The sequence below is a fragment of the Chelonoidis abingdonii genome, chromosome 1, assembly GCF_003597395.2.
Source record: "Chelonoidis abingdonii isolate Lonesome George chromosome 1, CheloAbing_2.0, whole genome shotgun sequence".
Lineage (NCBI taxonomy): Eukaryota > Metazoa > Chordata > Testudines > Testudinidae > Chelonoidis > Chelonoidis abingdonii.
In genome coordinates this window covers 354,548,782-354,574,054 of record NC_133769.1, presented here as the reverse complement: position 1 = coordinate 354,574,054, position 25,273 = coordinate 354,548,782, and the positions used below count along the sequence as shown (strand labels likewise).

Below are 25,273 nucleotides of genomic sequence, written 5' to 3'. Positions count from 1 at the left end.
AGCTCCATGTAATTGATTGACAGTTAAGGGCTGGAAACGACACACCATCCCAGAGTGAGTAATGGGCAGCAATTCCCTGGTAGCTATAAATTACGACCTCTTCTGGTCTACCACATCCATTATAAAATAAAAGGGAAAAGAAACTGAGTCTTGATTTAGCATCAGAAATTTCTCTTATCTGCTCATGCTTTAATGTGCCTGTTTGAATGGCTCCATTCCAAAAAATATGGAAAAAATGGTAAAATCAGGCACTTGGAAAAGTGATTTTCATAGACGTATCCCTAAGTAAGAACTTAATTATATTAATTGCTCCCAGAGTATATACTGGAGTAAAGAACTATTATGGAAGAGGTCAATGGTTTCAAGAAAACAATATTTTCTATTGTTTTCAGTTATAATTAATGTATTAATTGTACAGGAGGTCAATCTAGATCAGGGGTCAGCAAACTTTCAGAAGTGGTGTGTCAAGTCTTCATTTATTCACTCTAATTTAAGGTTTTGCGTGCAGGTAATACATTTTAATGCTTTTTAGAAGGTCTCAGCCTATATATTATATAACTAAACTAGTGTTGTATTGTAAAATAAACAAGGTTTTCAAAATGTTTAAGAAGCTTCATTAAAATGAAAGTAAAATGTTGATCTTATGCTGCCGGCCCGCTCAGCCCGCTGCTGGTCTGGGGTTCTGTTCACCTAAGCTGGCAGCGGGCTGAGCGAGGCCTGCGGCCAGGACCCTGGCTGGCAACGGTCCGGCAGCCAGAACCCCAGAGCAGCAGCAGGCCGTGTGGGGCCAGCGGCCGGGACCCAGAGGGCTGGGGGCAGAGGGCTGGGTATGTGGTGGGGTGCAGGTGTCAGGGCAGAGGGGAGCCTGGGTATGTGTGGGGGTGCCAGAGTCAGGGCTAGAGTTGTTGGGGGGTGAGGGGGAGATGGAGTCAAGAGAGGACTCGGGTGTGTAATGCGGGAGGTACAGGGCTCTGGAAGGCGGCCTGAGTAGTGTCTGGGCAGACGGCACTGTGTTGTGTGGGGGGGGTCAGGGCTTCAGGGGCAGAGGGCCTGGTGACTGATCCCCTAAGAACTCCACCCCCTGCTCCTTTCAGTCTCCCATGACATACACCCTTCTGAACCCCTGCCCCCAACTGCCCCGCCAAGCGACCACCACCCCCCCTCATCCTAAGCCTCCCTGTTCCTTCGTCCCACCCACGATTAGGAGCCTACCCCCTACCTATCCCTGAACTGCCCTGACCCTATCCCACACCCCCAACCCAGCATAACCCGGGACCTCCCATGCCCATTCAAACCACTACCTGTCCCTGACCAGACCCCCAAACCTCCCACCCATCCATCCCCACCCCAGCTCTTGTCCCCATTGACCACCCCTCCAACGACCCCCCCATCCCTACTGCCTCCCCAGGACTCTCCTTGCTCCCCAGTCTCCTGACTGCCACTGACCCCTATTCTACCCACCCCGCCGCCTGACAAAATCCTAGGACTCCATGCCACCATCCAACCCCTCTGCTGCCTGAGTTGCCGCCTCCAGAAGATCCCGCTCCTAACCACCCACCTCCTCGCATACCAACCCACCTGTCCCTGACTGCCCACCCCTTAATCAACCCCCGCGCCCTGGACCCCCTAACCATGAGGCCCACGCAGCAGCACAGACACACCTGCCCCGAGGGAAGCCCGCCCGCCCCTCAGAGCCCGCTGCGCGCAATGGCGGCGGCAGCAGCTCCAGTTGAGATGGGAGTTGTTTCTGCCTCCCTAATGGAGCCCAAACACTGCCCTGTGGGAGCGCCGCAGCCCCAGCCCACAGAGTGCTGCGCAGCGGCGGCATGACTCAGGAGAGGGGAAAGGGGGGGGAGGGGCCGCACAGATTGTTGGCGCTCGGGCCGTCCCGGGAAGCGCAGACCCCGCGGCTTGCCGTGCCCCCAAGAGTGGGGCCATTATGCGCCACACCCTGTGCGCACGGCTGCTTCTGCTCCCTGTCCCTGCGGGGGGAAGCCGGAGGGCCAGAGCTCACCAAAGTAATAGCACACCCGCAACCACCTATAACATCTAGCAATCAGGAACACAATCATGCAACAAACCTCGATGCCAACCTCTGCGCACATATCTCACCATCGACACCATTCACAGGACACTAACCAGAATCAGCTCACACGACCATCACGGTTATTCACAGCTTGCCATCCACCATGAATATCCCAATATACTCATAATGCCAGCCAATGCCCCTCACCTGCTTAAGTACATTGGCCAAACTGCAGAAACAGTCTCTACAGAAAAGATAAAATGGCACAAATTGAATATTAGGAATGGCAATATACAACAACCTGTAGGAGAGGCATTAACGCCTCCTAGGCCACACAATAGCAGATACTTAAGGTGGCCATCTTGCACAAAAAACTTCAGGACAGACTTCAAAGAGAAACTGCTGAGCTTCAGTTCATCTGCAGATTTGACACCATCAGCTCAGGATTAAACGAAGACTGTGAATGGCTTGCCAACTACAAAACCAGTTTCTTCTCCCTTGGTTTTCACACCTCCACTGCTAGAACAGAGACTCATCCTCCCTGATTGAACTAACCCCGTTATCTCTAGCTTGCTTGCATATATATACCTGCCCCTGGAAATTTCCACTACATGCATCCGATGAAGTGGGTATTCACCCACGAAAGCTCATGCTCCAAAACGTCTGATAGTCTATAAGGTGCTATTCGTCACTTCTTTATGGTTTCTTGCCTGGGTGCCTGAAATGTTTATAAACTAGAGGATATTCATAAAATTTCCATATGGCTGCACAAAACAGCCCCAGAATACATTCTTCCCCTACCCGATGGAACCATATAACTCTGCAAACCAGCAAAATGGCTCAGGATCTAACACATAGCTGCCACTGATCTCCTTCCCTCTGTAATACCATCATCTAGCACATAGGAAAGATGTTGCTGTTAGATTTTAAGTGCGTGTGGCTTGTTTTTTGTATGTGTATTGCAATTTGTACATAAATAATATCATTATACAACAAGAGGAAACTTGGCTAGTGATTGGTTCATATTGTTATGATTGTTTTTTTCAGTTTTAAATTTAAACAACCAATATTTAATTTTATAAAGTGGCTACTCAATATAAAGCCAGTTGAAGTCAATGGAAAGACTCCCATTGACTTCACTGGATTTTGAATCAGGTCTCCTATGCTCAGTAAACACTTTTCAGAAGAGATTTTACTCTAAATTTGAATTTATATGCTAGATATAATTAGCTGATTCTCTTCTGCACACCACCTTGTATTCTGATTTTGGTTGCATTTTACCTTTGCTCTTGTGTAAGTGACTACATAACATGCAGGACAATGCCAATCAGGCTCAATGACTCTGGAAAAAAAGCGACTGTTTCCATAGTATGAACTTGCATTCATTTTTAAGACACAACTTGAAAAAAAATCTATCTTGTACAAATGGATCCTTGCTGAGCTAAATAACTGCAAAAACAAATGCATTACTTCAATACGTTTTTAAAGTGGGACCGGGGAAAGGACTTTTTAAATGGGGAAAAACATACCCCAGCTCCTGGGAGGATCTAGTCAGTGTTAGATTTATGAACAACAGTATTTATATTAGAAACACTGAATTAACCTTGAATGGTATGGCATTAACATTGGCTGCTCAAATTTCAGGGAAGGATTTGCTGGAGAAAAACTTCTCTGTTATGGGAAAAGGGCCTAGCCCCACCATAATGAAGAAAGGCCTTGCCAGAATAAGCTGAATAGCATTTAGATGACATTATCTAGCTTTTTGTTCTGTTTGTTTATACTCCTCGAATTTGTTGGGAGTAACAATTATTGGAGAGAAAAATGTGATCTCAATTTGGAACCACTGGAACAGGTAGACTCCATCCCCCCTCCCCAGGCTTCTCCAATTCACTGCTGATGCAATGGCATGAGAGGTAGAGACCACTGTAACTATACCTGCATCATTAAAAATTCAAGCTCCATGTTTCAAGACTCTATGCAACCTATTTCCTGCTTACCTCTCTGCTCTTATCTCATTTTGCATCCCTCTCTACTCTGCCTAAGTTGTAGAACAAACCACATCTTTCTCCCACTTCTGTCTCCATATCTTTCTTCATGCTGCCCCATATGCCTTGCTGCCGGGTCCCTGAATGGGTCCAGCATGTCTCCACATATTTGTCCCTCCTGAAAACACTCTTTTGCAAGTAGGTCAATAAATCTTAGGCCCACGCATCCTCTCCCACCTACAGAAAAAGATCACACACGCATACACACCTACACATGTCTAACTTCACCATTTAATCAGTTGTTTTGTCGTTTCCCCACTTCCTTACTCTGTATATCATAAAGTTCAAGGGTTCATACCTTTTTATACTATGGACCACGTCTTAAGAGAGAGACTGTCTTATGAATTCCACCTGCTTCCATTCACGATTGTACGGACCAGCACTCATGCATTCATAATCCCATAAAAATCCCTATGGCAATTATAGCAACAGCTGAGATGGAAAATTAACATTAGGAAAGTGTTTTATCTATATTTTTTCAGTATCTAGATACCTACCAAGGCCCATGTCAATGTGATATCTGAGGGCATTCTGAAGTCTCCATTGTTTAACATGGCAAAACCAATGAGCAGGGGTAGTATCCTGTGATCAGCCAGTCCTCCGTGGAACAAATACCAGGTGCTCTGCCAGCGATCCGCAATCCAATTGATCTCATTGTAACAAATTTGTGCAACCATTTTTATTAACTTTAGAACTGAAACCTTAGATAGAATGTTTGTAACTGGCCTAGAAGTAATATTCCAAAGGAGAAATTTGGTTTGGTTGGACAGAATTCATTCTCCTTCATGCCACTTCAGTTTTTGACCTCTCTACTGAAATTATCAACAAAGATACCAACTAATATCAGTTTCAGTGGCAGTTTTGATATTTGATGAAACCAACAACTACTTCACTAAGGCAACCCATCAGACAGCATAGACAGTAACAAATATCAGTAAAATCGGATGGTACATTTCCCCATTAGTCCAGCACCGCTAACTTTGAGATTTTTTTTTAGAGATTTAGCTAATTTCAATTTGTCTGGCTTTAACATCCAGCCCCTGGTTCTGGTTATACCTTTCTCTGCCAGAGATTTTTACTACCTGGTATGTTCTCCCCAAAAGGTAAGTATACGACATAATCAAGTCACCTCTTGATCTTTTTGATAAGCTGAACAGACTGAGTTCTTTAAGACACTTTTCCCAGCCCTTGAATAATTTTTATGGCTCTTCTTTGCACCCTCTCCTACATTTTTTTAGATTAGTGCACATTGGTTTTGGAATAAAACTCAAACCTTTGCACATTTGTGCCAAGTGAAGTAGTAAAGCAGCAATTATACATACCTCCTTTTGCTGGGTATAACTCCCATCTCCTCACTGTCTCCTTCCTGAGTGACCCTCCTCGCCTGCCACCACTCATCATCAGAGGCGTTGATAACGTGGAGGATGTCTCCTAATTTGAAACTGAGTCCTTGACTTGGGAGGCCACTGTCCTTGCTTTTGTCATAGTCAAACATAGCTCTGGGGAAGCAAAATAAGGGTATGAAAACAGGCAATTATACCAGTCTTGACAGCATTTACTACTGAACAACTTCTTGTAGTTTACGCCCCTCTTATTCCTTTCAATAGGGATCATAAGAATTACCTCTTCGTAATTTAAACTACCTTATTTCCTATTTTCTTTCATAATGTTTATGCATTAATTGGAGAGTTTCAGAGCTTAGCAGATAAAATATATGTAGTATCATGCATTTGTTTACAAAAATCTCTCACTTGTAACGTTTAGACTCATGTCTGTGACAATTTATGACTGTAATGGTGCCCCCTTCTTATCTTCCTACAAAACATACCGTTGTATCTGCACACAATGAAAGACGTAATGAGGACAGTATGACAACTAACTAGAAAGAAAATGCTAAATTTTTTTACAGTCAAATTCTAGTTCCACTGAAATCAATACGAGTTTTGCCATTAGTTAGAAGTGAAGCCAGATTATGTATCCTTAGGCCAGATCCTATAACTGGATGTGTGCGGGTAGGGTATTTGTATCTGCATGTAGCCTCCTTGACCTCCACGAGGCTCCATGTAAGTGCAGAGGTCTGTCTCTATGAATCCAGTTATAGGGTCTTGCCCTCAGTTTTTCCCAGTGGAAAACGAATAGGAAAGATTTCTCCTAGTAAAATATAGTTTTAAGAACCCAATAAACTGGAATTAACATTTCTTGTCCTGTGGAAAAAAAAATATGATTATAACTCCTAAATGCAGAATTCCTAGTTTAGTGTGGTCCCAAAGGGTATGTACTGATTTGTACCCCCTATTGTTAGGGAAAAAGGTTTGAACATCTTTATTAGTAAACATTTCCATATGAAGGATTTAATACAATTAATTGTTGCCCATTGTAGCGCAATTGCATAGAATGGTTATAGAAGCATTATGAGTAGATTTAAAACACTCTCGGTTACGTCCTTTAATGAAAAGCATGTTTTTAAATGAGTTGTCACAGTTATTACTGTGTTGCTTTAGGTTGTATCTCTATAACCACAATCATTTCATAGCTGCAAGCACTCATTCTGGATGAAATTATGTAAGCAGGAAAAATAGATTAAAATAGTATCTTCTCTTAGGGAGACTATAGATGTGCATCGTGCATCTTTAGAAAAGTGACTACTGGAGAGGGTTCTTTTATGCAGTGCAGCCGCTCCAGTCACTCACCTTAGATGGGTAAAGACAATAAAAGATCTGCCATTATTTCACTAAACTTTATGCGATCTGTGGGGCTGATTTCACCTGCGTCTTCCTTTTTCAATGCACTTGGAGCATGGATAACACTTACATCCTTTTACTGCAGAAGCAAATGCCCAGTGAAGATACAGAAACCCCTTAAAAGCTTAAGTCAGCAATTGGAATGTAACAAATTAATTAAAGATATGGTCTTTAAAGGGCCCTTGCCAGTAGTGGGTTATCTGCTGCTCTGCAGTATAAGCCTACAATCAAGAGCTACATCAATCCCAACAGCATATTCTGATAGCTAAGAAATGAGTGAAGTCTTGTTTTCCTTGAGAAATTAATGGAAAACCACATCTGGAGATGTGGCAGTGCCCTCACTGACCAGTTTTAAACCAATAACTTGTTTATAATTGGCTTTAAAAGATGGAAGCGAAGCTCTGACTTTTACTAAATGCCATGAGGGCTCACATGCATTAAACAAAAGCATTTTGTGAGCAAGTCCATTAAATAATAATGTACATTGATATGAAAGGCAGTAACAGCCTTATAGACCTGTCCACAGAGCTGGCAACAAGGCCAGATATTGGTTACATACAGTAGATTCTGAATCCAGCCACAGTTAATTATCTCCAAACACATGACATCATTTTCTGCAAAGCAGAGAATGAGCAAGATACTCTTACTCCAGAAGTGAAACAAATTACAATGGAAGTCATGGAAATGCTTCATCTTTCGAAAGTTCTGAGGCAGAAGGAATGATAGGTTTCAAAAGCTAAACGGTGGAAGGAAAAGAGGTCTTTGTTTCTGAACAGATAGAGTCCCACGGGCTCATGCATTAGTCTAAAACTGCAGATTATCATGCTGGTTGATGCTAATGATGAATGCAGCTGGTAATGTTTGCTGCTGACTTACATTGATTGGCACTGTTGGGTACAACACTAATTAAAGTGAGATTAGAGATCTGAAACAAGAGAATTATCAAGAGCTTATTTTATTGACTGAAACAGTTCTTGGCTACTGTGCACTGCAAATGTTGATTCCCGAAGGAAAATAATGTATGTGCTGATTTGAATCCCTTTTCCCTACACGTGCCAGAGGAAGAGTCATATTGTAGTTCTGATCAAGGCTCCAGTTACACTGAAAACTTTCATCCACCTAGCAGAAAACACCGTTTGCATGAACTGATAGTCTGGGAGAGCTAAAAACACAAATTGTGGTCTTGATTCAGCAAACTATTAAATATGTGCAATTAACTCACGTGAACAGATGGAACTAACGGTCACGTCAGTAGGATTATTCATGTTTATAAAGTTACGCACATGCTTAAGGATTTGTGAGATTGAGGCCTAAAATGTAGTTCCTGTTGTTTGTTATTATTTATTTGTATGATATGAGGAGCCCAAGTCATGGCCCAGGTGCTGCACAAACAGAACAAAAACACAGTTCCTGCTCCAAACAGCTTAAGTATATTACCTGCACTTAGATGGTAAGCTCTTTGGGGCAGGGACTTCGCTTACCTAATGTCTATACAATGCCCAACACTTTTGAGTACTCTATACATTATGCATAAATTCAATTAATAAACAAAAATAATATACTGTATGTGGCATAGCATCTTTCACACAAATGTATCCTAAAGTGATACAGAATCTTAATAAAAAACAAACAAACAGAAAAAGGGATATAGTGAAAAGTTGAGGGGAAGAGATGTTTTTAAATATGATTTGCAAAGAAAAGGAAACAAAGAAAATATTGCAAGATGCAAGAAGACCCTTCCAAATGACAGGAGTGCAGAGGAGAAGGCTCTTGCAGCAGGATTTTTAGGGAGTTCTCCTGTCACGTGTGACATCAGTAGAACCTTGTGATGTACTTGTGAACTAAGAATGTAAAACATCACTGTGGCCACAGAACTTTGCCATTTTTATTATCCAGCTAATAAAAGGAAACCATGTCCAACTACTTTTGGTCTCCTTCACTTTTACAGCCAGCATTATTCTAGGATCACAACATAGTTCATAGATGGCACTGTAACATTAGAAAAGTTTTGTTGTAACGAACAACTGCAATCTTCTCCACCTTTTCCTTTACTTTTAATATCCCCCTGTACAATTGCAAGCCCTGCCTAGAGCTAGTGAGTTGAAAGACTCACAAGCTATTCATTTATAAATCTCTACCTGATGAATGGCACCAACACAGAGTACTCAGAATCTGACTACAGCTGAGAGCGTATATAAAACAAAATAAAAACAGTAGCATTAGCTGAGTGTCACCAGAGTGGCACAAAACGTATATTTTTTTAGCTTCCTAAAAAGCCCAAGGATTATTTCAGTTCAGCAAAGGAGGGAAGGGCAAGATAATAAGCTACATTTTTTCACTGGGGATAGCCTTTATCTGTGTTAAGGAAAGTCCAAGTGACTCGGTTTCACTCAGAGCAGTCACAGGGTTACACCTTCCATACTGCAAGCAGTGAGGCTCCCAGCAGAAAGCATGCTGCAGCGTTCTCCAGATAGTCTACTATACAACGATCACCATTTTGCAAGCTTCTTCAGCCTAAGGAACACAGTTATGAAACCTAGATGGGCAGGTGGAGGCGTGTGCCCCTGGCTGTGCTATGCAGAAGATTCTGAAGGAAGGCTGATGGTAACCGGATCTTAGGCTAAGTCTACAGTGGCACTTCCATTGTTAAAACTTTTGTTGCTCAAGGGTATGAAAAACATCCCTGTGAATGACAAACATTTTAACGACAAAAAGCACCAGTGTGGACAGCACTTCGTTGGTGGGAGCTGCGCTCCAGGCGACAAAGCTACTGCCCCTCGTTGGAGGTGGTTTTATAAAGAGCGGCTACACAGCACACCTCACAATGGTGCGGCTGCAGTGGTACAGATGTGCCATTGTAAGGCGTGCAGTGTAGATATAGCCTTGACGTAAAATTGTGCATTGAGACAAGGAAACGGGGAATGGAACTCAGGAGAGGCCCATTCCCCCACAAAGTTCGCACTGAGACATGGGGATCCTTCCCTTCCTTCTGTGAAATACTGTTAATCAGAACAGAACTGAGCCCCAAAGACTGAAGACACTGGAATGCTCCCCAGCAGAGCATGTCTCTCCCTGCCTGACACACGAAGGCTCCCTGTGTATTAATATGTAGTAGGATCTGCCTTCAGACTGGCTGCTCTGAGGAACTGGGATTATGGCAGTTGGATATTGTAAGTGGTCTTTCCAGGTTCAACTACAGATTATGACGTCATCCAGATATGTGGCAGCATATGGGGCCAGTCTTTTCCTCCAGGGGGTAGTATCTGGTGAACTGTTCCAATGAAATCATCTTTGCCCCCTGGGTTCCTGTCTTAAGATCAGGTATGAGCCATCTCCAACACAAACCTTGTAGCTTTTTGGTAACCCGCTCCCCGCAGATACCACGCCTGGAAACGTTGCCATAATGTCTCCTATGAGACGTCCAGAGCATCAAGGGTTGCTGTGTTGACCTGCGCATAAACTCAGGCTGTGGCGGGGCCTAAACAGCGATATACTTTTTGCACTGTCCTGGTTAAGTAGTGGGCTAGCAAACCTGCCCATTGTTTGAGGGGCCACCAGGCTGCTGTAGCTACCCACTGAAAGGTTTTAAGGAAGGCCTTGGGGTGTGGTCATCAGGCCCCATTTTTGTAAGCCTGATGGGAACGGGGGCCACTGCTGGATCAAATCTGGCTGGTCCTACTGGAGCAGGTGGTGACCACCTGTTGTACCACCTACTGCTGTTGGGCCTTTAGACCACAGATTAACTGCTGCTGCTGGCTGGCCATTTCCTGGAACAGTTGTTGTTGCTGGTATTGAGCAGTCTGCTGGTCCATCCATTTTTAACACTTGATCCCTATCCATCTAGCTATGAGGAAAATGTCCTTTCCCCTTCTTTAGCATCTCCCCCTTTATTTATATATGTATTTATTTTGGGGAGGGATAGCTCAGTGGTTTGAGCATTGGTCTGCTAAACCCAGGGTTATGAGTTCAATCCTTAAGGGGACCACTTAGGGACCTGGGGCAAAATCAGTACTTGGTCCTGCTAGTGAAGGCAGGGGGCTGGACTTGATGACCTTTCAGGGTCCCTTCCAGTTCTATGAGATAGGTATATCTCCATATATTTACTGAAAAGAGAGAGCATGTCTTGCCTTAAATCTAATTTCTTCTCCTGGGCATGTATTTATCTGCATATTAAAACCTGGAGTTTGCTACACAATGCTGTATACAGTTTGGAAAAATCTCATGTACTACAGAAATATTCTACTCCAAGTATGTGATGGGGCCAAGAGAAGCCCCACACCAGCACAGAAGGGATTAAGGAGAGCCTGTGGCTCCAGCTAGCCCTTCCCTGATGTGCCTGCAGCAAATGCCAGCCTGGAAGGGAGATAAAGGGAAAGAGTCTGGCTCAGTTCAGGGCTGACTGGCCATGGAGGACAGAACTCTGCTCTTTTCCTGAAGGGAGCTTTGCCTGCAGAACTGCCGAGGGACGAGCCTGCTAGCTAGAAGCAGCATTGGGGTGAAGCAGTTAGACTCTAAGAGCGAGAACAAACAAGAGACTGTTTGGAACCAAGCCTGAAGAAAAGGGCAGGGATGCACCACAGCAAGGTTGGAAGACAGCCTAGTATTGAGTTGGGCTTGCTTTTTGTTTGAGCCGATTTTGGGTTTTAAGCTCCTCCAAACTCCCAAGGATGGTAATGGACTGAAGGGACAACTAGCTGGTTGACTGGAGCCTGCCTCAGTGGAGATGGGGGAGAGAGAGAGCTTCTGCTCTGGGGAGACCCATGGTTGCATCAGGCTACTGGAAGGTCCACAAGGATGCACTCTCAGCCACCTCCCTACAAATTTGAGTGGCGAAAGCAGACACACCTAGTCCTATGTAAGGGAGTCAACTCAAACTATTTAAAGTACTTAGATATGTACTTATAGGGCCCTCTTCATTGTGGTATTGTAGCAGCTCATAATCTGTAATGTATTCAGCCTGTGAGGTAGGGAAGCATTATTATCTCCATTTTACAGATGAGGGTACTGCGGCACAGAGACACTACATACCTGGCCCAAGTGTCTCAGTCAATGACAGAGCAAGAAACTGAACCAGGTTTCCAGAGTCCCAGGCTAGTGTACTAACCACAGTGACCTAATTCTCTTGTTGGTGGTTGCTCTCAAAGGTGGATGGATGTAATCCCATAACAAAAATATAAAAACGGAGGCAATTAGAACTATTTGTCTGAAACCGTCCTAGGCAAGATCAAACCCATTATGCCAGTGTCAGCATCAGTATGCGAATTTGTGCAAGCTTGAAATGATGAGTGACTGCTTTCTTTGTGTCTCCATAGTTTCATTTTCTTTTTGCTGTGGCTGAGAGCCCACATACAGATAACTTTCCAGTCCAATCCTCTTTGCCACCAATGTAACTATAAAATAACAAAACACTTAACAGGCCAAATTCTCTGCTGGTGTAAATGGGCGTAGCTTTACCGTAGACAATGGATCTATATCCATTGACACTAGCTGAGAATCTGGCAGCATTTTGCAAATGTCTGCTACAGCAAATCCTCAGACACACTATCCTTGTAAGGAAGATTAGTGTTCTCCCCTTTCACAAGATGGGAGAGTCCAAAGCATGGAGAAGTTATACATCTGTCCAAAGATACACAGTGATTCAATTCAGAGCCAGAATAGAGTCAGGCTTCCTACCTTTCTTTTCTGCACTCTATTAGATACGCTGCCCCCTCCTGGCAGGATCAATTTGCATAACGTGAGACCAAAAAACCAACAAAACGTAAAGTTACAGCTATCACAAAAAGCACAACAGAACTGTGACTAAAAACATCTATAGCAATAAATGCTTACAGCAGAGTTCCAACCCCTGCGAGTGTTCAATGCTCAGAGTTGCTACTGAAATTCGTGGGAGTGGTGGCGGTTGCTCAGCACATCAGAGGACTGCCGCCGAAGCTAGCAGTGATTCAGGGTTAGGCCTCTACGTCACATTCGAGGAGGAGAGGACAGAGAGGAGGAGCTCCAAGACATCTTACTTGGATATCTTAAACCTCAGTGCCATTTCAACAAAAACATCTGAATGTTGTGACCCAGTAATATAACCTTTTCCCTCCTAAAGCTGTCACAGCAATATTGTTGTCACAGCAATATTGTTGTGTCTGTGAAGCTAATCCCTCAGGACTCCAAGCCTGGGCTGCCACTGTTCTGCACTATGAATCCCAAATATCTCCTTCCCCACAAGCCCCACTTTCAGCCCTTCTTCCTGTTCTCTCCTTTCCACAAAGTAGTCCCCTGGACCAACCTCTCCCGAGTACTGAAGGAAAGAGAGAACGTGGTAAGCATCAGACCTTCCTGCCTGCTTTGCTGGAGCTGCCTATCCACCTCCTTCACAGAGCTGCTCTAGTGACACACTATCCTTGGCCTCTAATGCTGTCCCAAAAAAAACATACATCCTCCCTTCACTGGTTCTCAGCCTCAGGGACAGAGAGAAGTCTCATTGGGAGAGCAGATCTGGGCAGTGGCAGTTCTTGTGTATTTTGACCTGTGCTTCCACTAGAACTGAGAATCTCTACCCCCATTCCCCCAACCAAACCTGATAATTACCCAGCCACATGTAACTGCGAGAGCTCTTATAAAAGACTCTTCTCTTCGAGGGTGCTTTGCATAAGGATGAGGGAGGTAGATGTTAATTAAATAGGGGCCTCGAAAGTCCAAGAGTCTCCTGCTTCTCTCGCTACATCAGAATAACCCCAGCGACACCAATGGAGCAGCTCTAGATACATGCCACGTTTTTGCACCAAAATTCAGGTCCCAAATAGGTGAAAATCAGTTTCACCTGCGGAAACACATATGTGTTCTAGCATTTGTACGTATTATCAAGGTTCTTGGGTCTATACCACACTAATGTGGACAGTTCACATTTTTTTTTTATAATTCCAGGTACTTAATAACAGCTACATTGCAGGATTGGTTTCTGATGTTTAATAAACTGCTGTTCTTTTTCCTTTTTATCCTTCTTTTGTATTTTAGCAGGGTTAAGTTTGCACTAGTTCCCAATATAGTTAGAAGGGGGCCAAAACCACTAGCCCAGACCTGAACAGGCCAGCACTTTGGGAAAATTTAACTCGCGAGGAAATTTTTTTTTTTTTGGCTCAGGCACGTCCAGGCTTGATCCAAAGCCCAGAGATGTCACTGAAAGTTTTTCTATTGACCTCAAAGGGCTTTGGATCAGGCCTTTGGTGAGACAATAGGGTTTCCCATCAAGAGGGGAAAACTAATTTTATTTGAGCTCTTTTAGGATACTGCAAACTCATTGACAACTGAGGCTTGGAGTCAGCAGGATTCTGTGACTGTACAGTTCCCTATGCTGAAGGCAGGGCTGGCTCCAGGGTTTTTGCCGCCCCAAGCAGCGGAAAAAAAAAAAGCCGCAATTGGCGGCAGCTCCACCACGCCGCTTTCTTCTTCCGCGGCAGGTCCTTCTCTCTGAGAGGTACTGAGGGACCCGCTGCCCAATTGCCGCCGAAGAGCCCAACTTGCTTTCTGAGCTGGTTCCTGGAGCTGGCCCTGGTTGAAGGAATTTTGCAAGTTGAAGGGATCAACTTGCAGAATCAGGCCTGAACCAGTAAATGGAACCTGCAATTTCCCATAGATTAATACGGAGGATTTCATACGTAACATCACAACAGAGATTAAATAAAGTATGTTCCCCAAACCTGGGCTGTCACCTTCCATACTTCACACTGAAGGTAGGAACTTCACAATAATCTGCATTTTTACATCTTTGGTACTAAGTGTTTAAAGTTACAATCCAAAGATTTTAATACAGCACATGAATTAAACCACCCTTACAAAAATGTCTAAAGTCCAAAGCTGGGTCCTATTACATTTTTACAGCTGAGTCTCTCTTGTTTGCTGCAGTATTTTTGTTTAGCTTGTTCAGCAATTTTTCCACAGGCAGTCCATCCCAGAAAATATATTCTGTATCACTTGGCTCTTATTGGGATTTTGGCAGAGTTTTGCTACTAACTTCAATGAAAAAGAGGCTTGAAGACAGCAGCATTGGTTCGTTTCCAGAAAGGATTATCTAACAAAAAGGAATTACTTTCTCTCTGGGGCTTACATCATGAAAAATGTGTCTTGCGTCTGTCTTTGGGGAATATTCCTTTCATTTTGCAATATGCTGTCATGATTCTGAACATCAGCCATTCTGAAAATAATTGTTTTAGCATTTGTGATGGAGGTAGGTTAGTTTGAATCTGAAGGGGACACTCTGTAGATTAGCTCCATACAACAGACTCTTCTAGACTGCAAAACTTTAACACGACATTTTCAGAACTGTTCACTAATGTTCTGTGCTTCCATTTTTATTTCAGTCGGAGCTGTGGTTCTTCAGTATGTCTGAAATTCCTACACAAGGTGTCACTGTGTATTTTAAGATTTTAAACTGCTGTCCTTTGCCATAGTATCTGAGCAGCTTCCAGATAATAGCAATAGCAAAATCATTAGCAGACACCATGGAGTCTCTGGCTCTTCTCTCTTTACAGTCTCAAAGAGTGGGATAGGTTGTTTTTTGGGGGTGGGGGGGCAGGCTTCAGTTATTTGGGATGGCTCAGAGGGTGTTGGAAATAAAAGTCTCAACTGGGGTACTCAAAAATGGAGGCATGTGATGTTAAAGGACACTTCTGAAAAATGGCTGTACGAGTCTCAAGTGACTGGAATGGTCAGGAAACTTCTGGTGTCAGCAGCAGGGAGAATGATGATTATGTTGTTTACTCTTAAGTGGTTCCCTATTTTTTTTATGTAGCACACAGGCTGGAGTCAGTGGGTGAGGCTTGAAAAGAGATTCTGGGCTGTCTCTCTAAGAGGCCTAGTACAGAACTCAAAGTGAAGGGAAAGCAAGGGCTAAGACAATTGCCCTGGGCTATTCTGGGAGCTAAAGCATTCCTTGGTGCAACACAGACAGTCCTGAAGGCCTGCCCAAGGGCATGTCTACACTGCAACCAGGGTGTGTGATTGCAGCACATGTAGACGTACCCAAGCCAGCTTTAATCTAGCTAGCTTGGCTATTGACAGCAGTGAAGCGGTGGCAGCAAGGACTTCAGCACAGGATAGCTGCTTGAGTAATTACCCAGATCCCAGGCAGCTTCACTCTGCTATCGATATCAGAGTTAGCTAGATTAAAGCTAGCTCGGGTATAGCTACACATGCTGCAACCACACCCGACTGCAGTGTAGACATACAACAGCCTCTCTGTGCTGCTCAGAATCTCCTCAGCTATGTGCTCTCTGGCCCTGCACCCAGACCCACCCTAGGCATGACCCCTACAGCAGTGTTTCCAAGGGGATCCTTAGGGGGAAGGTTTCTGCTCATCTTCCACTGTGCCTGCCCTGGACGAATTCTTCCCTGGCTGGATGCAGAACTTTTAAGGGCCCTTTTGTGCTACACCAGCCCTTTTATGGAGTTTAAAGGAGCTGTGGTGAGACTAGGGGTCTCATTCTTGGTTTCCAGGAACTTGAAGTTGCTATCAGAGTATAGGGCTTGAGTCTTTGCGCTCTTCCCACTGAAGGTTGATGACTCAGGAACATGGTTCGTCAAATTTGGCATCCATGTCATAACAGCTTTCAAATCCTCTGTTTTGGCAAGTGTTTTTCCTAGAAGTTTTCAGGCACAGAGGATGAGGCTTGGCTTTTCACATGGGAGGCAGTATGTACTTTGGGTGAGAAGTCTGCAGTTTATGTTTAGATCTGGCATTTTTACAAAGTCCAGGGTGTTTCTGTAGTAGATTTTGACTATTCTGAGGCTTTTCCTTACAAGATTAATTTGTTTCATAAGAGTTCTTAAAACTAGCCTTTCCAGTATTTCAGTGACAGAGCTTCCATCCTGTTTTTCAGCTAGCCCCAAACTCAGCAACTAAGTTTCTAGACCCCACACAAATTTTATTTTACTGGACAGACTTCCTGTACATGGGATGGATTATGTTTCCTATCAAATTCTAACATAATGAATGGTGCAACCATCTGAATAGGTATCTTTAAGGGATACGTTTCCCCTAGAGTTGTGTAAAAATGAAACACTGAAAACCCAAACCAGTCAAAATTCAGAGGATTTTGAGTTTTATAACAAACTGAAAACTTAGACCAGGTTTGTTCCAAGGTTTCATTTCAACAAAACTGGGCCTCTTTCCAAGTTAACGAGTCAGTAGATGGTTTTGCATCAAAATGTGAAATTTGCAGTTCATCCTGATTTTGATGTGAAAATGAGGTGAAACTCTCCAGTTTTAAGTGTGTTTGATTTGAGGTTGACAGAGAAGTTTATTGGCACAGAACAACTTGAGATTATCCATTTCCAGAATGGAACTGATGAGTAACTGGATGTCAAATCAAGGCTACTTTAAATATGTAGTGTAATTTGCACTGAAATTGCAACATGAGTTGAAAAAATTGCAACAGGAGCTGAACTGTTTTTCTGCTCTCTATATTTTGGAGCAATCTGCAATGTGTCTGCAAGTTACTTTTTACTTTGATCACTATTAAGATACATGAATTTTCTATACAAATATTAAGAAATCAACCTGTATTTGTTATCTTTAAAAGACCCATTTGTGTTTTATCAACCTTTTCTCATTATCTGTGTATTTATTTTGTTCAAATTCCAAAAATGATAACCAGACATTATAAATGTGACCTGATCTGATATTTCCATTGGAAGAATTTTCTACAATTATTTTCTCCAGGCTACTAAAGTTCAGGGATCTGTCCTCTTCAAAAAATGAGCTATCACACATCTGGCTGCTAATTGTGTTGTCAAAGGGTCTGGATCAGTAACCTCCTTTGGACTGTAACAGAACAGAATTGCTATGGGTTCTGTGGGTAGCCTTTCTTCAGTTTAGTTTTAAAGGATATATACCTATAGTATATGATGCTTATGTCGCAGAGTGAATGAGAGTTCTCAATTCAGAAGATATTTAGGGCAACCACCTGCTCAAAAATAACTCACAAAAGATATATTTATTTTTTTTAGAAAAAAATCCTCGGGAATAAGAACGTAAGAACAGCCATACTTGGTCAGACTAATGGTCCATCTAACCCAGAACCCTGTATTCCAACAGTGGCCAATGCCAGGTGCTTCAGAGGGAGAGAACCAAACAAAGCAATTATTGAGTGATCCACCCCCTGTCATCCAATCCCAGCTTCTAGCAGTGAGAGGTTTAGGGACACCCAGAGCATGGGGTTGTGTCCCTGACCATATTGGCTAACAGCCATTGATGGACCTATCTTCCATGAATTTATCTAATTGGTTTTTTAACATAGTTATACTTTTGGCCTTCACAACATCCCCTAGCAATGAGTTCTACAGGCTGACTGTGCATTGTGTGAGAAATAACTTCCTTATGTACATACTTCATGATGTTGTAGACTATTGTTGTATTTTGTTTCTAAGGTGTGTGGTATTTTTTTTTTATATATATAATTTCCCTTTTCCCCCCATCTGTTTTAGAATGGAAGCTGCCAGGTGGCCTTTGCTTCTGATAGCACCTACTCCGGGCTCTGCTGGCTTTTTACTTTCTATATAAAAAGAACGAAAAGGAGTTTATCATATTCCATATGTAGCTTGATTTAATAAAGAAATAGTAAAAATATGTATTGCTGCTCCTAAGGGTGTTTTAATGGTAATGCTTGGCCAGCACTTTAATTTTTAAAAAATGTTTTAAAACAGCATTGAACAGAAGGTATTTTAATTATACACCACTAGGATTGCCAATTCAAAGCATTACAAATTACGCGTCCAGCCCCCGAAAATCATGAGATTTAAAACAAAATGAAAAATGTGGTTCTTTTTATTTACCTTTTGGATTTTTCAGCCTTTAGGATTCTCTGCAATAACCTTTTCAAGCTTTTATCTGTTTGCTAGCAACTTGCTTTTTTTTCAAAATGGGAGCTGAGATTCTCATATGAACAGTTGACTCCAGATGCTGGGACTTTAATAAAAACACCAAATAGCACAAGATTTGGCAGAACATTTCCGATGGCTGAGGGAAGCCTGAGGTAACTTCTGAGTATTTTGTTGGCTTTAGTTCAGACTGGAGAGCGATACACCTGATTTTCAGCACTCTTCTTAAGCTCAAGGCAGGTGTACCAGTTACAAAGCCCAATCAAGCTTGCATACTCAGTGCTAACTCTCAGTCCATAGGATGTTTAGTACAAAGAGTAAATTTTGTCTAATTGTGTCTTCCTCCGTGTCTTGAACAAAGCCTCTGCATTGCTTGCAATGCAGCTCACGTGGGTCTGAGCCTGATCCACTGCTGCATTATTCTAAAGCCCACTGATTTCTGTGGGGTTACAGTAGCATCACTCTCAGGGGTGGCTCCAGGCCCCAGCATGCCAAGCGCGTGCTTGGGGCGGCATGCCACGGGGGGCGCTCTGCCGTTCGCCGGGAGGGCGGCAGGCGGCTCCGGTGGACCTCCCGCAGGTGTGCCTGCGGAGGGTCCACTGGTCCTGCGGCTCCGGTGGAACTCCCGCAGGCGTGCCTGCAGGCGGTCCACCAAAGCCGCGGGACCTACAGAGGGTTCACCGGAGCAGCCTGCCACCCTTCTGGCGACTGGCAGAGCGCCCCCCGCAGCATGCTGTCGTGCTTGGGGCGGCAAAATATCTAGAGCCGCCCTGATCACTCTGAAGCAATGCAGCAGCAAACCAGCCGTCTGTGTTTATAATTCCATCCTAAATAAACCCTACAGAACAGCTCTTTGGGTTTTGTGTTCAACTTTGTGAGCCAGAGCTGCTCTGCCCTTGCACTGCAAAAGGAACATTTTAGACTTCAATAGAACTTGTATCGTTGAAAGGCCACCTATCCTTCAAGGGCTAAATGCACATGGGATCCCTAAGAATAAACTCTCATTGAAATCAATGCGCCAAATCCTTACTCTGTCAAAGAGCTTGTGCTGACTGAGTAACATTTTAAGGAGGTCTTCAGGATTTGGTTCATAGGCAATGGTGCTTCATGATTTCTCAGCTATCTGCATCAAACTATTGTGAGTGAATTTTAACAGACTTCGTCCCTGTTCCACAGAAGAGTTAATTTTCCATAATGATTTCTCCATCAGTTTTTGCCAAACTATGCTGAGTATGCTGAATGCATGTGACACCTTCTCATTATTTCAGTTTTGCCTACTTTATTCGAGCAGATACTCCACTTCAAAGCAAATCTAGTGTTTTTTTTCCAAGTATTAACTTTCAGGGCCACACAGAAGCAATTACTAAGCATGAGCCCCTGTGCAGATTCTCTTTTCCCATTGTAGGGTATATTTTCTCTTTGTCAAAGTGACTGCTGTAGTCAAAGACACAGTAGTTGATGTGATATTTACTTTCCCACAGACTTTTCCCCCTGACTTTGTCTAGCAACAGTCTTTCAACCATCTAAGGAACTTTTCTATTCTTTCAAGAATAATCTTATGAATGTAGTAGCTGTGATAAAGTTCCTCCTCTACCTTGATGGGTCCTGAACTTATTGGCGGATTTTGGGATTTTCAGGAGTTGGGAGGTTTTGGGGGGAACCCAGGCCTGCCCTCTACCCCAGGTTCCAGCCCATGGCCCTGTGGACTGCAGCTGTCTAGAGTGCCTTCTGGGACAGCTACACGACAGCTACAATTCCCTGGGTTACTTCCCCATGGCCTCCTTCCAACATCTTCTTTGTCCTCACCACAGGACCTTCCTCTTGATGTCTGCTAACGCTTGTACTCTCAGTCCTCCAGCAACACATCCTCTCACTCCCACCTCCTTACGTACATCTCACTAACTGGAGTGAGAGCCTTTTTATACCAGGTGTCCTGATTAGCCTTAATTAATTCTAGTAACTTCCCGATTGGTTACAGGTGTCCTAATTAGCCTGCCTGCCTTAATTAGTTCTAGAAAGTTCCTGAGTGTTCTGAAATAGTCCCTGTTATCTTACCCAGGGAAAAGGGACCTGCTTAACCTGGCGCTAATGTATCTACCTTCAACCACTCTCTGGTAGCCATCTGGCCTGACCCTGTCACATACCAGATAACCAGATTTATTATAAGAATGATAAAAAAGGGTCTAAATTTCAGTAGACTAAAGATTTCCACCTTGCTCCCATAAACAAAACTGTCTGGACAGAGATAAAAGAGAAATATCTGACCAACATGTCTGCAACATTGCAGCATCTTGATCTCTGTAAAAATTAAGTGTACATTTCTCCTGCACAGGCCTCTGATTTTTAAAAGCTTCTAAGTCACTTAGCTGCTTTTGAAAATTTTACTCTAAGAAGCTCTAGGAAGGAGAGAATGCCTTTAAGTGGCTCAGAACCTGGTAAGATGAAGCCCCTACAGATATTCTTGTGAAATTTCAATTTTTATTGTATTTTTTTATAATTTTTACAGATATTATCAATTAGGGCTGTCAAGCAATTAAAAAAATTTATCATGACTAATCGCATTATTAAAAATTAATCACACTGTTAAACAATAATAGAAAACCATCTAAATATTTTTTGATGTTTTCTACATTTTCAAATATATTGATTTCAATTACAACACAGAATACAAAGTGTACAGTGCTCACTTTATATTTTATTTTTGATTACAAGTATTTGCACTGTAAAAAACAAAAATAGTATTTTTCAATTAATATAATACAAGTACTGTAGTCCAATCTGTTTATCATGAAAGTTGAACTTACAAATGTGGAATTATGTACAAAAAAAAACCGCATTCAAAAATAAACCAATGTAAAATTTTAGAGCCTGCATGTCCACTCAGTCCTACTTCTTGTTCAGCCAATTGCTCAGACAAACAAATTCTTTTACATTTGCAGGATATAATGCTGCCCACTTCTTGTTCACAATGTCACCTGAAAGTGAGAACAGCTGTTCACATGGCACTGCTGTAGCTGGCGTCCCAAGATATTTATGACAGATGTGCTAAAGATTCATATGTCCCTTCATGTTTCAACCACCATTCCAGGGGACATTCATCCATGCTGATGACGAGTTCTGCTCGATAACAATCCAAAGCAGTGTGGACCGATGCATGTTCATTTTCATCATCTGAGTCAGATGCCACCAGAAGAAGGTTGATTTTCTTTTTTGGTGGCTCGGTTCTGTAGTTTACGCATCAGAGTGTTGCTCTTTTAAGATTTCTGAAAGCATGCTCCACACCTTGTCCCTCTCAAATTTTGGAAGGCATTTCATATTTTTAAACCTTGGGTCGAGTGCTGTATCTATCTTTAGAAATCTCACATTGGTACATTTTGTCAGATCTGCAGTGAAAGTTTTCTTAATATGAACATGTACTGGGTCACCATCCAAGACTACTATAGCATGAAATATATGTCAGCATGTGGGTAAAACAGAGCAGGGGACATACAATTCTCCCCCTAGGAGTTCAGTCACAGATTTAATTAACACATTTTTTTAATGAGTGTCATCAGCATGGAAGCATGAACGGGCATAAGAATGTTTAGCATATCTGGTACGTAAATATCTTGCAAAGCTGGCTACAACAGTACCATGTCAACGCCTCTTCTCACTTTCTGGTGACATAAATAAGAAGAGGGCAGCATTATCTCCTGTAAATGTAAACAAACCTGTCTGACTTAGTGACTGGTTGAACAAGAAGTAGGACTGAGTGGACTTGTAGGCTCTGAAGTTTTACATTGTTTTATGTTTGAGTGCAGTTATGTAACAAAAAAGAAATCTACATTTGTAAATTGCACTTTCATAACAAAGAGATTGCATTATGGTACTTGTATGAGGTGAACTGAAAAATACTAATTCTTTTGTTTATCATTTTTACAGTGCAAATATTTGTAACAAAAATAATGTACACTGATTTCAATTGCAACACAAAATACAATATATATGAAAATGTAGAAAAACATCCAAAATATTTAATAAATTTCAATTGGCATTCTATTGTTTAACAGTGCCATTAAAACTGTGATTAATTGTGATGAATTTTTTTGAGTTAATCGTGAGTTAATGGCGACTAATTGACAGCCCTACTATCAATGTTTATTTTAAAGCATTTATTTTTCCATTGGTATCTATTTAAATTTTCACAGTTGCACAAAATCACAGGGTTTAATTTTATTTTTTTTTTAGATTTTTATCATTTTAATTTCCACTCTTGTGGGAAATTATGGGGAAGGTCAGACAATGGGCGAGTCAGACAATTATTTTATGACAGAAGACACTGAGGTTCAAAAAGTTAAAATTTTATAATTCTTAAAACACAAAAATTGTCAACATCACATGCCAAAATACACAAAGAAAATATCTTTAAAACAAATTTTATGTGTTCAAGCAGAATTTTTCTTACTTTGCTTACCTATACATTTCGATGATCACCAATGGACATATTTTTGGCTGGTTTGCGTGTGTACGATAAAACTGACATTTACTAATAAAATCTAATCCTTCCAAGCCTACTTACAAGTATCGCATGTTTTCATATTCTAGACCCATAATATTGATAGATTCCATGTAGCTGAAGGGACCATTGTGATCTTCTAGTCTGATCTCCTGTATAATACAACCCACAGAATAATTCCTAGAGTGTAACTAGCACTGGTATGTAGAGCAGCACTTTTGTTAACAATGGCTGGGAAAAAATCTGACAGTTTGCATTATTTTAGATGAGAATTTCTCTTCATTGTACGATCACGGAGTCGCTTCATCAACAAGAGTTCAGTGGGGTCAGTATTGTGCTGTTGCTCCAAGTACTAAAGGAGGAGGTTTCCTGCTGTTGCACGATTCCAGTAAGATTATTTTTCTGCCAATTCTGCAGCTTCATCATCGCTGTCAGCATGTAGTACAGAATGATTTCAGCATCAGCAAGTAACTCATGGCCAGGGTTATTAGCATTATTTTCAAACCAAACTGCAACATCATCTTCGTCAGCTTCTGTGCAGCCAGGATGTCTGTGGAGGAGGTCAATAAATGCACTGGTCTCTTCTTCTATTGCAGCTGCAAGTTTACTGGTCTGAGTGACAGCAGTAACTTCAGGCCACAGATTTTTCCATGATTTTTGTAAAGTTGACCTGGGATGTCTTCCCATGCATCTGCAACCCCATATATAGCATCTTTGAGATTGATTTTTTTTTCCAGTGCTGCAACATGTTGCCTTCATTCTCAGCCACTTCATCAGACGTCAGTAGTCGATTAAGAAAATGTAATTTATGGTGCCGTTTTAGACTCTCCAGCACACCTTGGTACATAGGCTGTACAAGGGACGTAATGTCTGGAGGGAGAAAAAAAACAAGAGAAGATTGGGTCATCTTGGGAGGTAAGCCCACCTTCATCAGGTGAGCAGATGCATTGTCCAGCAGTAAGATAGCTTTTGGTGGGATGTTGTTTTCATTCAGATGAACCCGTACATTTGGCACAAAAGTTTAAAAAAGAACAATCACAAAAAACAGCACTGTCCATCCATGCTTTTCCCCAGAGCTGGTAGATCATAGAAGATTAGGGTTGGAAGAGACCTCAGGAGGTCATCTAGTTCAACCCCCTTCTCAAAGCAGGACCGACACCAACTGAGGGTATGTCTACACTATAAAATTAGATTGAATTTATAGAAGTGGGTTTTTTTAGAAATCATTTTTATACAGTCAATTGTGTGTGTCCCCACACAAAATGCTCTAAGTGCATTAAGTCGGTGGACTGCATCCACAGTACCAAGACTAGCGTCAACTTCCGGAGCGTTGCACTGTGGGTAGCTGTAAGTAGCTATCCCATAGTTCCTGCTGTCTCCGCTGCCCATTGGGATTCTGGATTGAGATCCCAATGCCTGATGGGGCAAAAACTGTGTCACGGTGGTTCTGCGTACATGTTGTCTGGCTCCCCTTCCCTCCCTCCCTCTGCGAAAGCAATGGCAGACAATCGTTTTGTGCCTTTTTGCCTGGGTTAACTGAGCAGATGCCATACCACGGCAAGCATGGACCCCGCTCAGCTCACCGGCACTGTACATCTCCTGGGTGCTGTCAGACGTGGGACTGCATTGCTACACAGCAGCAGCTCATTGCCTTTTGGCAGCAGACGGTGCATTATGATTGGTAGCCATCATCGTCATATTCCTGGGTGCTCTTCTAGCCGACCTCGGTGAGATTGGTCAGGGGTGCCTGAGCAGACATGAGAGTGACTCAGCCTAGTCATTCCCATCTTCTGCTGAGCACCCAGCAGAGGACAATGGCTAGCAGTCCTACTGCACCATCTTCTGGCAAGCAGCCAGGAGATGATGATGGCTAGCAATCATAATGCAGCATCTTCTGCCGAGCACCCAGGAGATGACCATGGCTTGCAGTCATACTGTCTGCTGCCAGCCTAAGATGTAAAAGATAGATGGATCAAAACAAAAAATTGACCCAATTTGTTTTGTGAAATCAACTGCCTGCTAAACCCTGGGTTTTGAGTTCAATACTTGAGGGGGCCATTCTGAGTGACAGTTGTTGTGTTTCTCTTTGACACAAAACCAC

At 42.6% G+C, this 25,273-nt stretch overlaps 1 protein-coding gene across 15 annotated transcripts in view; it reads right to left on the bottom strand.

Annotated features, from left to right (window-relative positions):
• Positions 1–25,273, bottom strand: part of DLG2 (discs large MAGUK scaffold protein 2) — a 1,558,615-nt gene that overhangs the window by 67,181 nt on the left and 1,466,161 nt on the right. For all 15 annotated transcript variants that reach the window (XM_075061772.1, XM_075061757.1, XM_075061758.1 and 12 more), the window contains one exon: positions 5,394–5,570. In XM_075061772.1, the coding sequence (XP_074917873.1) occupies positions 5,394–5,570 (177 nt within the window). The remainder of the gene's footprint in view (positions 1–5,393; positions 5,571–25,273) is intronic.